The 16,424-nt window shown below is 38.3% G+C and overlaps 1 protein-coding gene across 1 annotated transcript in view; it reads left to right on the top strand.

Annotated features, from left to right (window-relative positions):
- The window catches only part of ADAMTS17 (ADAM metallopeptidase with thrombospondin type 1 motif 17), a 506,671-nt gene that overhangs the window by 385,959 nt on the left and 104,288 nt on the right, over positions 1 to 16,424 (top strand). The window contains exons 19-20 of the mRNA XM_036736388.1: positions 750 to 909; positions 5,928 to 6,063. Coding sequence (XP_036592283.1) covers positions 750 to 909; positions 5,928 to 6,063 — 296 coding nt within the window. The remainder of the gene's footprint in view (positions 1 to 749; positions 910 to 5,927; positions 6,064 to 16,424) is intronic.

The raw sequence follows: 16,424 nt of genomic DNA, 5'->3' as shown, positions 1-16,424 counted from the left end.
CCCTGCCCTCATGAAGTTTATTTAGATGTATTTAGTTTTAGGAGAATATGCCACTTGAAAACACATATTGACAAAAGACAGTACAAAATTTAAGTACTTCAGAAAGGTCCAAACAAGGTGCTATATGAGATCCAAAGTACTCCTTTGGACAATACAAGAGGAGGATAGTGGGTTATATGACACTATAGAAATTATATAGAAATTCTTTACATGGAAATTCTGATTTTATAAGAAGTGAAAATTCCAAGTTCAGCAATACCTGCACAGTTAAAAATCAAAGTTTCATTTTTTTCGGTCTATAAAATCAGTTTCACAGGTGAATATGGGCAATTACTTAACTCAGGCTTGGCCAACTAGCCATTAGTAGGTAATTAAGACTGAAGGAGATTCTTATCTGAACAATCCTATTAACATATAACCACTCTTTTCAGTTGAAAGTAATGGAAATCCATGATGGTGATTAAGTACCTTAATAAATGTTCAGATGCCAGGAAAAAAGACTGGAGTGGCTTCAGCTGAGTAGTGGAGAAGTTAAAAAGTTGTCTTGCTATCCCAAGGTGCTAGTAGATTTGCTTTTGCTACCAAATATAGGAGTATTCTTGCTGAGGAATTCTGGAATTTTCCTCTTATTTAGTCCATGGGAGAATTACTGGTTGGAGAATCAAAAATGGTGTTGCATGGTTTACACATTAAGCAGTCTGTGGACTGAGTAGACATCACAATGGCCTTTTCTTTTGCTGATCATCTAGGTGTTACTATTTCATGACCAAAATTATGGGATTCATTATGAATACACCGTTCCCGTAAACTATACTGCAGAAATTCAGAGTGAACCCGAAAAGCTCCAGGATTCTTTATACATCTGGACTCATAGCGGTTGGGAAGGATGCAGTGTGCAGTGTGGCGGAGGTGAGCCGCTGGGGAATCGCTATGATCGTTTGGCTTTGGGTTTTGCAAAGGGCAGGAGGGGGAAAACAGTGAGTGCAATGAACAAAGCTGCCAGAGTACAAATGCTGTGGGGAGGGCTATGCTATGGAAAACTCTATTGCCATGGAAATGGAATTGTTTTTCACTGACTCTAAAAATGATCAGAAGCAAGTCTGAAAATCACTACTTAAAGATCCTTTGGCCGATATTCCAACAGGAATACTTCATCAAGTCATCACCACCCAATTTTAGTTTGTTGCCAAGTGGCTGTAGACCTTTTACACAGTTCTTGAAATGTAATTGGCTTTCTGGATCAACCTATCACGATCGGGCATGGGGTTAGTCTCGCATGACAGTGTTCAAGCCACCTATGTGATGTTATTTGAGGGGTTCCAGAAAGCTTTCCTCCCCTCAAATACCTCTACTGAAATTTGCACTTAGTCATTCATTCTTAGGAGGAAAGAATGCCCTTTAGCTTAGGACATCAAAGAAGCTGTTGAAGTGCCATTATTATCTGAGAGAGATTTTAGAGCTTGAACAGACCCTAGAGATTATCTGATAGAACCCTCAAGTTTTACAGAGGAGTAAATGGAGATCCAGATAATTTAAGTGAATCACCCAGGATCCCCTGACTCTAATAAACTGCTTTTTCACCCATTAACGACTCAGCTCATCAGACTGAGAGCTCATCAGGGATCTGATGGAATGGATATAAGACATGGTTTTTTTTTTCAAGGATGCATAGGGCATTCCCTCAGAAGGTAGGGTAGCTCAGCACAGCAAGGTACCCAGGCATCAAGAGACTAGTCTGAGGGTAGGGCATTTTGGGCACTAAAAGGAATAAGGAAGAAGGTATCAAAGGAGCATTTGGAGGGTAGAGAAGAAATTTATTCTTCAATTTTACCAATGGTCAATCCTGAGTGTGCTGCTATATTTAAAAGAAACTGCCTCTGGCCCTGTACATGAAATGAAGGCTTCCATTTGAAATACATGGCCCAGATTTCACTGTACCCTTTCAGTCAGAAGATACTAGGATGCACCAGCTCCTGGTCTCCCGTTTTTAGCCTTTTCTTCTAACGTGAAAAAATTCATTCATTATCAACTATTTTTTTATTGTATATCACATTTCTCAGAAAAAAAGCTTTCCCTTAACTAGACAAAACTGAATTCTTTTTTCCCAATGAAATGATACTTTCCCCAGTCTTTCTATTATACTTCTACTCATCTTCCATTCTCCTTCTAAGGGACCTTTCCTTAATTTTTAAATTCTTTTAGTTCTAGAAAGGCATATTCTGGTTCCCATTCTGTAGACATTCCTAATGTATAGTGTGTTAGAGCTCAAAACTGTACTAAGACTTTAGGGGCACCCTATATTTTCAGCTACCTCTGCTGCCTCTCCAGTGCTATCTATAACTTATAAAAGAAACCTTTTATGTACAGTAGTCTTCATGAGAGGGTAGAAAGGACTTGAATGTTCAAGAGGCATAGACTGAGCTCATCGGACACCCAGCATATTTTGGTGCCATGTTCCATTTTTTATTGTTAGGATTCAAAACTTTCTCATACTAGAGATAGCCCAAATCCATCAAGTACAGCTGCAAAGACCTAAGTGGAGAAATGTCTTCCACTGAGGCAGCTAACAAGGTCCATAATAAAAGGTTAGCAAATGCAGCTTGCCCATATAGAGCCACCCAGCTAGTAAAGGTCTTTGGCAGCATTTTATGCATGGCAAGGTGTCTATAATGCTGAACTTGGTAGTCCTCTGTAAGCTCCAGTTCCCTCAAGTATATCCATATTTCCTACCTCACAGAGTTGTTCTGAGGGTCAAATGAACTAAAAAATATAAATCACTTGGATAACGTTAAGGTATTATGTAAATAGTTGGTATCATTAGTTTTTATTCCAGATTCTAAGGACCTTGCTAAGGTTAAATATTTGAGCCTGGCTAGAATACATAGTTCTCTCATTTATATATATATATATATATATATATATATATATATATGTATATATATATATGTATGTATATATGTATATATGTACGTATGTATGTATGTGTATATGTATATATATATATATGTATGTATGTATGTACATACATGGCATAAAAATCCTCTAGGAACACCTGTTTTCTGTGCTATTCCCAGAAAAGCTAGTGAATAAAGGGTGAGAAATGCTTGTCTCAGTGCTGGGGGAGTTGGCTCTCTTCTCCCTTGCCTTCTACCCTCCAGTCACAGTAGGACAATGAAGGAGGTAGGGGAGAGGTCCAGTAAGACTATGCCATGGGAAAGGTTAAGAGGAAAGGGACATTTTCCCATCTGAAAAGATGGGCAGAAAAGAATAAGAGGGACTGACCAGCAGCAAAATTACAAAATAAAAGAGATTTGTCTTCGGTTCTCCCCCAACTCCTTGTTTCTTGCCTCTTAGAGCCTTTTTTCTCCACCCCCGCCTTCAGGTGCCCAATGCCTTTAATTCTCCTCTGAATAGCCAAAGTTTCTCACCACAACATCACAAATCCCCTCGGTGCTCTGTACATTAAAATAATCTCTCAGTACTTTTCCTTTCTCCCATTAAAACTCCTATTTTTCCTCACTAAATTTGCTCTCAGTGAGATATTAGCTTAGCAGTATAATTGAACTAATTCACAGACAGATCATAAAATTTAGAATTGAAAAGATCTTATAGATCGTTGAAGCACATAAATCTCTCTGTGCCTCAGTTTTTCGCCTTTAAAATGGGGGAAATAACATTTCACTTTGGTCTTGAAGAAAAATCTTTTATAAGCCTTCAGTCATTACATAAATCTGAACTACTGTAATTTTTTTTTAATCCAATCCATTTTACACCATGCACCAGGAGGCTAAATGATTTGCCTAAGGTCATAGTAAGAGTTGGAATTTGTGATGGTATCTCCACTACAACCTCATCAGAATTTTTTCCTTTTTTAACCAGCAAAAATCTCTAATTGGTGGTATTTCTGGCAAACACAGTGGGGGAAATGGCAAAAAATAGGTTGGGAGACTCACCCGATACCATAGAATTAGCTCCCTCCTTCCCTACCCCAGCAACTTACTACTCCAAACAGAGTAGGACAAAAGTATTAGAAAAGCATCCCAATGGGCCTAATTTACCATAGGTATGAATAACTGCTTCCCTTTAACCATCCCAGGAGTGAGTGACAGCTTCTTAATGGTAGCTAGGTAGTCTAGTGAATAGAGCACTGAACCTGAAGTCACAAAGACCTGAGTTCAAATGCAGCCTCAGATGTTTAATAGGTTTCTGACAAGGTCACAAAGCAAGTCACTTAACCTCTGTTTGCCTCAGTTTTCTCATCTATAAAATGGGGGTATTAGCACCTCCCTCCCACGGTTGTTGTGAGGATCAAATGAGATATTTGCAAAGCTCTTTGTTAACCTTAAACACTATATAAATGCTAGCTGTTATTACTGTTATTATAAACATAACTCAAAATGACAGAATTCCACATTGTAAAGGAGACTTTTTTTTTAAAATAAGGGAACTTTCTGGATACCATTCAGTCACAATACTCAACTATCCCACCTGTGTTTTAAGCTGGATCTCAGATAGAGGAGAGGGAGAAACATCCCAGCGATGTTATCTCCCTCTTCCCCTGTACATCACCCTCCTCTCCATCAGTGGGAAGAATATGTTCTTACTATGCTTCTTCCTTCCCAGACAATTTCAAATCTGTGACTCGAGGTCCAGGTCATCCCAGTCACATCTTTGCTTGTCACTGAAGAGGGAAAGGGGATCAATTCAGTGGTGGAAATTTCCAACATCCTCCCTGCCCTGACTTCCAACATTAAGGAGCGCTCAAAGCTCTCACACTCAAATAGCTCCCTGAATAATAAAAGTATCCCCCAGAGAAGACATTTATGTCTCTGCAGTCGTCATGGAGGTAGCAACTCTAAGCTGATTCCTCAGACTACATCCCTACCACTATACCGGTTATAGCTCCTGATGTGTTGTTTTCCCAGGAGATGGGCAGCACCCAACTAGGTGACCTTGTTTCCCAGTCCCTGCTTCCTCGGGTTATTGCCTAGAATAACTCTCTTTGGACTTGGGCCCGTATGACCAGTGGCTTTGCCTTTTTGGAGATGATATAGAATGGCAAAAGTTGAACCATTAATATAAGTGATCTTCCCCTAAGCTAATAACTGGGGTGTGTGTGTGGAGGGGGGAGTGTGCGCGCGTGCACGTGTGTGTGTGTGTGTCCAGTCTTTATAGTTTATTCCTCATAAAGTATGGTACAAAGGACCACATCAGGAAATCAGGATTTCAGTTTTTTCACTATTACTGACATGTTATATGATTTGGGGCAAATTATTGACCTGACTTTTCTTGTGTATAGAATGAGAGCTTTTTAGATGATCTATGATTCTATGATCATTGTCCAAAACATTTAACATGCGTATTTTGGGATTTCATCATCAGCTTTTATATATGAGGTGGTATCATAAGGAGGTTAAATTAGGAGGTTATCTATGTTCTTGTCCTTTTGACCATTTTTTATGGTTCAGTTATGATTGACTGAATAGTGCTCCAGTTTGTCTGGGCATGATACAAAAGATAATTGGGAAACTTGCAGTACATTATTGTATGAGGAAGTGCTATACTCTCTGCTTCACAGAAAATATATAACAGTGAGGAGGGCAAATGCCAAGTTAGGGAAACAACCAAGAAAGGAATACAGGTATCCTGATTGCCAGTAGCAATTATTCAAGGCATTTTTACAAATTAACGTGCCACATAAATTTTGGCTTCATTACTTTATAGTTATATCTTATGTACCCTAGGACATTAAAAAGATAAATAATTGAGTCCAGTTTAATTAAAAACTAAAAATGAAATTTTGAAAACTCTTGAGTGAAAAAATAAAAATTAAATTTGAACATTCTTCTCTAAGCATTAATGGATTTCACACATTGTCCTGACTAAATTAATTCATTTAACTTTATGATTTATATTGGCTTCTTTAGGGGAACGCAAAACCATTGTGTCTTGCACTAAAATTATTAATAAGACCATGACTCTGGTGAATGACAGTGACTGTCAGCATGTGAGTCGCCCAGAACCCCAAGTCCGGAGGTGCAATTTACATCCATGCCAATCAAGGTAAGGAGGAGGCTTTAAGAAAAAAACATTCTTCCCAACTCCTAAAATCTTTCCCCTGTTTTCCCTTACTTCCTTAATGGTTCTCCTTGTAATGTGAAGGAATAGCCAGCATAACCTCATAGATTTGTTTGAAAGAAAATGCAGTAAGAGTGGAATAGCTCCCTTCTTATTGTATTTCCTTTGTTGCCTAGAACAATTTTCCCGTTAGCATTGGGTTAAGTTGAATTTATGGTTGTCAAGTCAGAATTTCATGTAAAGCGTATATTAACTGCTAATCCGGTTTCTTTTCACTTGAATGCATAACAGGAGGAGTCACCAGGTTAAACCATATTAAGGAGAGTTATCTACATCCTAACTAGTGATCTCAATACAAATTGTGCAGTATTAGTGCAAAGAGAAGTGCCCTAGGATGTAGATGCTATTCTCTCCTTCCTTCATAGAGGCTCACAGGAACAGCATATATGAATAGATGCTTGGGCCTTTTGAAATGTATACAAACACATTATCTGCGGTTGACACTTGTAATGACTGAAATGAAATCTTAATGTGAATATAAATCTTAGTTGTATAATACAGTATATGGATTTCGTCTTTGGGACAGAAAGCTATATTGTGCTATTCTTCAGAAGTCATTGAGACTTCTGTTCTAAATCCCAAGTCACTGCCTGCTTGTTCTAAATTGGATTGAAATGGAGTACACACTCATGGGCCAAGTTTCACTAGTTTACATCTGTGAATCAATTAAGCCCTTTTTCCCCCTGTTATTTCGACAGACTTTCATAATAGTCTGACTCTGATGTTTTGTGTAATATTATTATGACTTCGTATCATATTCTACTCTATGGTTAAATAAATGCTTTTTAGTTTCACTCTTTAGTGTATCATGTTAAAGTGTCTATTGTTTTCAATGTGTTGAACTTAGAATGCAGTGACTTTTGAGCCTTCTAAGACACCTCATATATGCATACCTAGAGTGGAGGTTTCACAAAGTGATAGTTGTCTTACCCCACTATATCAATTTCTCTCTCAAAAAAAAAATTAGAAACCTGTGGCATTGGTTCAAGTGGTTCATTGCAAATTCATGCTGAAATTTCATCGTAATGTTCAGTGCTATGAAAAAAAGGTTTATAGGTATGATATATGAGCCCTGCTGTTCTTCATTCAATCACAACAGCCACCCACTAAAAACTAAAAGCAAAACCATATTTATTGAGCCTCTATTGTATGTCTAGAACTATGCTAGGTACTGTGAGAAACCAAGAAGTTTAAAATATGGTCTCAGTATTAAAGGTGTATGTAAAATAAAACAACCAGAGAACAATTGAGTACTGAATATGTAGTCCCAACTATATTGAGAATTCAATATAGTTAGAGAATTCAGTGAGGTAAGAGATCTCTGTAAACTAGAATAAATCGTAGATCATAGGAAATCCGGGAATATTAGAGCTAGGAGGGAGTTCAGAGATCACCTCAGCCAGGCAAACCGTTTTTGTGTCCTGGACCCTCCTCAGAATAATGCTTTTAAATGCATAAAATAAAATGCATACTATTACAAAGGAAGCAGTTATAATTGAAATACAGATATTAAAATATTTTTTCAAAAAACAAGTTTATGTATACTGAAGATTAAGAATTCCTGACGTAGGCCAAGACCCACATTTTTACAAATGAGGAAGCCCAGCAAAGTGAGGTGACTTCCATTGGATCACACAGTTGAAGGCAAAGTTTTTGGAGAAGGCTCCACAGGGGTGAGGCTAGAGTTGAACTTTGGAGGTGATATAGGACTTGGAAGAGATGAGAGGAGAGGAGGGTACAAAGACGGAGAGTAAGCGCAACGGCAGTAAAAACATGGCATATGTAGGGATCTGTGGAGATAAAGAGGCATTATCACCTGGTAATGAAGCTTTGTGCTCCTTCTTTAGTGAGGCACCATGGCACCCTAGAAATAGTGCTGGATGGAATCAAAGGACCTGGGATCAAATCCCACTGTTACTTGCTTCCTGATCTTGGACAGTTTATGTCTCTGGGCCTCAGTTCTTCATCTGTAAAATGAAGGAGTTGGACTAGATTAAAAAATCTGATTCTCTACAAATCCACCTCCCCTTTCTTAGCACAGAATCCTGTTTCAACAATCCAGCCAGCAGCTGCTGCGGGGGTGAAAAACCAACAACAACCAGCTCGCAGAATGCTGCAAGCCCAGGTTCTTTTCATCTGCTTTACCAAGGAAAGCGACGTTAAGGAGTTGACAGTCTTACTTTAATCCAACATATAAATACCATTCACTTAGTTCAGGGGAAAAAACCAGCACCCTGAACTTCAGAGCAAATACAAACAAATTACAAACATCAGCAGACAGACCAAATACAATTCATAGTTACCAACATCTGAGTTCAGCCAGGGAGCTCATAACAATGGCTGGCCCAGAGTCACGCATGCCACTACTGCTATGGGTCAGAGCACCGAAAAAGGAATGCCAACTCCTGGTTTTATATCTTTTTCAGGGTCAAGGGTAAGTCACACATGCCACTTGCCCACATGACCTAAAATTGTCACAAAAATGCAACTTAAACCCACGTGGTCTAAAAGCCTCTGTCTTGTCACTCAAACCCATGTAAACTAGGCTTTCCCTTGAGGCAAGGAGGTCATGAAGGACTCCTAATTTAATCAAGGAAATAAAGGCCAAACTCTTCAAGGGCACTTGGTTGAATTAAGTGCTAAGAGCCCATTTTGATTGCCAATACAAATCCTTAAAAAGGAAACTATAAAGGACCTCTTGAAAGTGGAGGGCAGGAAGGATAGTCATACTCTTTCACCTTGGTTCTAATGAAAATATGCTTAAGTTAACTATATGTCTGTGAAACTTGGGACTTTGCATAAGCTCCAGCTGAAAGAGATATCTCTTAATCCTTTCTCTAGTTGCATGAAGCCCTGTTATGGAAATGAGTATAAATGAGGATAAAGGCACTAAAAATTGAACTCTAAGTATTAATTAGGCAATGTTGAATGAAGAGAGCAGTAATTCAGAAAGTACAAAGAAGCCTGGATTGCCTATGAGTATTTCCCTTAAATGTTACAAATAACTCATTTAGGGACAAGGGGCACATATAATCATATTTGAGAGACAGTGTAGCACATAGTAGAAAGTAGGTTGGGCTTGGAATCAGAAAGACACGAGCCTTTAATCGCCTCTGACAAATACTGTGTGTGTGACCCTGGGCAAGTCACTTAAGTACTCACTGATATAGTCAGCTCTCTAACACTGTAGGTTACAGACTAATTTCCAAGGTGCACTGATGGTATTTCCTCAACTGATGAAATCTCATGTCTGCATGACATCCTACATTCACTGCACCAAAGAATACACTATTTCAATGAACCTTTTTTTCAAAGTGAAGAAGGATCCTTAGGTAATATGAATCACCACCCAATAACTTTCCTGTCTTATCGGAAAATGGATTACATGGATTTTTATTATACTAGTGCAAACCTGTAGAGCACATGGTCCCTACTTTTCAGAAACTTACAGTCTAGACTCTAAGGGAATAAGGCAAACACATGGGGACAATATAATTAAGTTGTTTAAAGAAGGTGAAATGAGCCCATGTAGACAAAGGCCTCTGGCGATTAGACTAAGTTCAAAAATTCATCTCCTTCTCCCTCTCAGCCATAATGGCATTCTGAGGGAATGTTTTTAAACCCTATAGGACTGAAATTGGAGAATCAGGCTGAAAAATGCTTATAAAAAATATAAACAAGTATAAGTTAATGTAGTATGAACTATGTAAATAAATGCTGCTGGAGCACAGAGTTGCATTAAACTTAGGGCATAGAATTTCAAATGTACTTACTGCCCAAGAAAACCCACAAATTCATTACAATCCAACAGACCACATTCCCGCACTCTGTCCATGTTAGACCACAAGTTCACACTGAACACCCTTTGGACTGAAAATATTCTCAGAAGCACATTTCTTAGCGTCTCCTAAGAACTTATATTTCCACTTGCTTTGCCCACCCAGATATTTGAACCACATACTTAACATATTCCCTGACCATGGACATCTTAAAGAAACCATTCTTTATCACCATATAAAGATGCTTTTTGTTAGGCTTGAATTTCTTTAGATTTTCAGAAATAACTACTACATTACAGCATCTGGATACAATAACCTTGAGTCTTGTCATATTTCCATTAAGATTGTATGCTATATAACCACCTAAACAGGAATGGAAAGACCAGATAACCCCAAAAAAGAAAAAAAAGGAACTTTATTGTTCCTCTTCATTTTTGATAGAATCCCACAACATTTTCTGATTTTGCATGTTAAAAATTATAGAAATGTAAGCAAAAAAGTAGGTTTCCATTATCATCTATATCACCACCACAATTACCTCTCTACTCATAGTATAGTATTGGTTGTGTTGTTAGAGGAGTTAAAAGCCCTCTATAAGTCACTAATTCACAATGATATTGAGACAAATAGGCAAAAAAGAGGGGCATAGTAGCACATTTGGTGAGTATGTGAATATTGACTATATGGAAAAAATAAGTGCATATACTTCTAATATTAAATCTTTTATCCCACAGTCATTTTCACTTCAGTTCAATAAAATACCTACTATGTGTAATGTACTTTCAACTATCCCATCCACTTCATTCACACATCCTCCAAATCCAAAGTTTTCCTTCTCTACTTCCGGGTATTCCACTTCTAACTGGAAAAAAAGGTACAATAATTATTTGTCAGTCTGTGGTAAGAAGGAGAAAGTCATAGAATGAAAACAAAAAAAATTCTATTTACATTGGCATTCACTTGATTAGATTTTATAGTATATTTTGTTTTTTTGCCCAATATTGAAAGTAGTTTGTATTTAATGAGCAAACATTGGTTGAGAGAGCAGAAAAATGATTCAGGAGCATCTTGGATCCTAGATCATGCTAGAATTTATAGAAAATATATGAAATAGATAATCTGCAGCATGCATCATCAGAGGTTGACTTTGCTGAAATATAGGCCCAAGAAAAGAGAGTAGGGACAGACTATACAAATTAAATGAGTTTGAAAATTATTTTTATACTGGATCTATTATAATAATGATAGTAATGTTATTTGTCTGTCTTATTAATTATATTCCCTGTGAATATAAATCCTTTGCAAAAGTCTCACTGTGATGTTTCATCATGGCATGGAAGTGACCCTAGGTTCTTGTTTTTGAACATCTGTTTTTAAAACTTTGAGTTTCAAATTCTCTCCCCTCTTCCCTTCCCACCCACTCTCCCTATGAAGTCAAGCAATTCAACATAGGCCACATGTGTATCATTATGTATAACCCTTCCACAATACTCATGTTGTGAAAGACTAACCATATTTCGCTCCTTCCCAACCCGTCCCCCTTTATTGAATTTTCTCCCTTGACCCTGTCCCCTTTCCAAAGTGTTTGTTTTTTATTACCTCCACCCCCATCTGCCCTCCCCTCCATCATCCCCCCCTTTTTTATCTTCTTCCCTCTTCTTTCCTGTGGGGTAAGATACCCAATTGAGTATGTATGGTATTCCCTCCTCAGGCTAAATTTGATGAGAGCAAGATTCACTCATTCCCCCCTCACCTGCCCTCTCCCCTCCTCCCACAGAACTGCTTCCTCTTGCCACCTTTATGCTAAATAATCCACCCCATTCTATCTCTCCCTATCTCCCTCTCTCAATATATTCCTCTCTCATCCCTTAATTTGATTTTATTTCTTTTAGATATCTTCCCTTCATCTTCAACTCACCCTGTGTCTGCTCTCTCTCTCTCTCTCTATATGTATATATATACATACATATATACATACATGCAAATTCACTTATATATATATACATAAACATATATATATATATATATATGCATATTCCTTTCAGCTACTATGATATTGAGGTCTCATGAATCATACACATCATCTTTCTATGTAGGAATGTAATCAAAACAGTTCAACTTTAGTAAGTCCCTTATGATTTCTCTTTCTTGTTTACCTTTTCATGCTTCTCTTGATTCTTGTGTTTGAAAGTCAAATTTTCTATTCAGTTCTGGTCTTTTCACTGAGAAAGCTTAAAAGTCCTCCATTTTATTGAAAGTCCATATTTTGCCTTGGAGCATGATACTCAGTTTTGCTGGGTAGGTGATTCTAGGTTTTAATCCTAGCTCCATTGACCTCCGGAATATCATATTCCAAGCCCTTCGATCTCTTAATGTAGAAGCTGCCAGATCTTGGATTATTCTGATTGTGTTTGCACAATACTCAAATTGTTTCTTTCTGGCTGCTTGCAGTATTTTCTCCTTGATCTGGGAGCTCTGGAATTTGCCAACAATATTCCTAGGAGATTTTTTTGGGGGGGATCTATTTGAGGAGGCGATCGATGGATTCTTTCAATTTCTATTTTGCCCTGTGGCTCTAGAATATCAGGGCAGTTCTCCTTGATAATTTCTTGAAAGATAATATCTAGGCTCTTTTTTTGATCATGGCTTTCAGGTAGTCCAATAATTTTTAAATTATCTCTCCTGGATCTATTTTCCAGGTCAGTGGTTTTTCCAAGGAGATATTTCACATTGTCTTCCATTTTTTCGTTCCTTTGGTTCTGTTTTATAATATCTTGATTTCTCATCAAGTCACTAGCTTCCACTTGCTCCAATCTAATTTTTAAGGTAGTATTTTCTTCAGTGGTCTGTTGGACCTCCTTTTCCGTTTGGCTAATTCTGCCTTTCAAGGCATTCTTCTCCTCATTGGCTTTTTGGAACTCTTTTGCCATTTGAGTTAGTCTGTTTTTTAAGGTGTTGTTTTCTTCAGTGTATTTTTCAGTATTTTTTTGGGTCTCCTTTAGCAAGTCATTGACTTGTTTTTCATGGTTTTCTCGCATCCTTCTCATTTCTCTTCCCAATTTTTCTTCTACTTCTCTAACTTGCTTTTCCAAATCCTTTTTGAGCTCTTCCATGGCCTGGGACCAGTTCATTTTTTCTTGGAGGCTTTTGGTGTAGGCTCTTGCACTTTGTTGACTTCTTTAGGCTGTATGTTTTGGTCTTCTTTGTTGCCAAAGAAAGAATCCAAAGTCTGAGACTGAATCTGGGTGTGTTTTCGCTGCCTGGCCATATTCCCAACCAGCTAACTTGACCCTTGAGTTTTTCAGTGGGGTATGACTGCTTGTAGACTAACGAGTTCTGTGTTCCACGTTTGGGGAGGATGCGCCAGCTCTGCCACACCAGCACTCCTCCTTCCCCAAGAACCCGGACTGGGCTTAGATCTTCAGCAGGCTGTGCATTCCTGCTCTGATCTGCCACTTAATTCCTCCCACCAGGTGGACGTGGGGCCAGAAGCAGCAGCAACTGTAGCTGCCCCACCTCCGCTGCCCCCGGGGCTGGTAGCCGAACCTGGAACTCCTTCCACTCCCGCAGCTTTTCCCACTAACCTTCTCTGCTGTCTTTGGTGTTTGTGGGTTGAGAAGTCTGGTAACTGCCGCAGCTCACCGATTCAGGGCGCTAGGGCCCACTCCGCCCGGCTCCTGATCTGGTTGGTCCACATGGCTCACACTGGGCTGTGCTCTGCTCCGCTCCCAGCTCCCAGCTCCGTGTGGGATAGACCTCACCCAGAGACCATCCAGGCTGTCCTGGGCTGGAGCCCTGCTTCCCTCTGCTGTTTTGTGGGTTCTGCAGTTCTAGAATTGGTTCAGAGCCATTTTTATAGGTTTTTGGAGGGACTCGGCGGGGACCTCACTGCTTTCCAGCTGCCATCTTGGCTCCGCCCCCCGACCCTAGGTTGGCTACTTCAGAGAATGCAAGCTATGGCCAATTTATGAATTAGAAATGCTTTGAAACATGCTCTGTTACTCTGAGGATAAACCTAGTGAAGTAAGGAGAAGCTGACCACCAGCATGTTGGCCACTGGGCAATTAATTCTTTGGCCGTGACAAACCATTAAATAAAAATGCAACACGACCCTCAGTCCACCGTAGCTAGCCCCTTTCATGTCTATGTTGACAATCGTAGAGTGGCAAAATGGGGTGGGGGGAGACGGGGTGTTAAATAACAGTTACTTTTTTGTCTAATAATAAACGTTAATTTAGCTGCTGCTGGTTGCATGCTACTGGAGGAACTGAAACATATAAATATTGACATCTGTGGTAGAAACAATCTAGAAGATATACCATATTTCACCACATAATTATCGCAGATTTTGTGCCTTTTTTTGCAAAAAAGTGGGGTGCAACCATTATGTGAAGCTTTTTTTTAAAAAAAAATGTGCTGGTATTATTTATCTTTTAGTTTCTGCCAGTCTGGCACCAACTTCTCACTCACTGAAAACTCTTTCAGCGAACACAATCACTTTCAGCTTGAAGCCTGCAGAATAGTTTTTATATTTACCCATAATCAGAAAGAAATGCTTCACATGTTAATGTGTCGCTGGCAGATGAACTGTACCATTTAGCTAGTGCAGGAACATGCAAGTCTTACCATATCATGTGGCTTATTCATAGCAGCTTTGGCTGCCTGCCCACTCCCCTTGGACTTACTTCTCTTCATTGGGTTGAGTGACAATACCATTACTACTGCAGCTCTCTAAACAAACCACACAAATCAGCTTTCAGAAATATACTGACCATGCATGTACGCTGAGAATTCTAGGCTAGACTTATACCATAAGAAAATTATGCAATGAAAGATCATAAACCAATTTTTGGACTGAAAACAACAAAATGAAACATGGTGTGACAATTATGCGGTGAAATATGGTAATGTAGTACCAGGTGAATGGAAGAATGGCTTGCAGGAGCTCTTTGGAGGATTCTATAAGGCATCAACTAGGTTGGTTTTATCATGCACCTGATTGTTTCCAGTAGCAGAGTAATAACTCATTATATTCATATACCAAAGGCAACATGAAATATTTTCACAGCATACTTTATCATTTAGTTTTGCAGAGCTCTTAATAAGCTGGAGTAAAAATACCACCAAAATAGATCTAATTATCCTTCCTCTCAAACTATTTCTTCTTCCTATCTTTCCTATTACTGGATTACATATATACATATTTACATGCATATATGTATGTATATATGTACATATATGTGTTGTGTGTTTATATACGCACAATTCTTGTATGTTGTCTCTCTCATTAGAGGGTGAGTTCCTTGAGGGCAGACAGGGATTATGTTTTTTGTGAGGGGAGGGTAACACCAAAGCTAAGTACAATGCCTGATACATATTAAGTGCTTAATATATGTTTGTTGACTGGCTGATTGACTGAAGGTAATTGTAGCTCATCAACTAGCCTCTGTTTCAGAAGATGATGAGATAGAGAAAATATGAAGAAAATTGTGAGATGTCAACACATATGGATAATTAATGACTGCACTATAGATGCAAGGGCATAAGAGAGAATGGTGAAAAATATGTTGGAATTTAATTCAAGTTTAGGAAATACAAGAGACCAAAAGCATGCAAACCACTCAAAAGTCTAATGCTTGTATATCATAAATAAGGTTATTTATCAATAAAAATTGGAAGGCATTGAACATAGGGAGTATCAAAGAACATCACAAAAACTAAATCAACTATATCCTGCAAGAGTGGAAACAACTGATTTACAAACCTAGAAGTCATTTTTAAAACATTAGCTAGCCATTTGTGCCCAATTGACTCAGATTAGATCAATATCAAATTAGATGGATAAAATCAATTGTGAAACTGAAAAAAAAAGAATAAAAAGGAGAAGACATTGTGTGAAGTCAAAATGATATCGTCTGATTATTCAGATAAGTCATTCATGTCCCCCAAAATAGAAAATGTGTAAAGGTTAACATATTGACTGATTATTACTATTTCTTTAGAAGGTTAACAAATGTAGAGCAATCTCCAGAGCAAAGAGGGCAAAAGAGCCCAAGAAACTATTTCAGGTAAAAAAACCCAACAAAAACAAAATATTAAATAACCCTCAGCCTCCTTGCCAAGCACAGAGACACTATAGCTAAGATAATGTTATTTTAGAATATAAACTCATTTGTAAAACATTACAAAGGAGGATCATATCAGGTTATAAGAAGTATCACCAGTATCACTCTTCATTCAACAATCAATGATGAACAGGGGAATAGGAAAGCAGTCTGCATCCAGTTTGCTGCAAAACTCAGTGAAGCTAGATTATCAAAGAGAATTCACTGACAAAACCAGAATGACAACACAGAAAAAAAAAATGGAACAGCTTTGTCGATATTTCTGTAACTATTTTCATCAATACAATGAAACTACAAAAATTGTACTCCACCATGTGAGTCTATATGAGGAAGTAAACATGGCACGTAAGGAGAGTTTTCTCAATGAAAAACATGGAAAGGG

Source organism: Trichosurus vulpecula, chromosome 8 (genome assembly GCF_011100635.1).
Source record: "Trichosurus vulpecula isolate mTriVul1 chromosome 8, mTriVul1.pri, whole genome shotgun sequence".
In the NCBI taxonomy this organism is placed as follows: Eukaryota; Metazoa; Chordata; class Mammalia; order Diprotodontia; family Phalangeridae; genus Trichosurus; species Trichosurus vulpecula.
The sequence above is the reverse complement of the archived record's forward strand: the minus strand, read 5'-3'. Positions and strand labels throughout refer to the sequence as shown.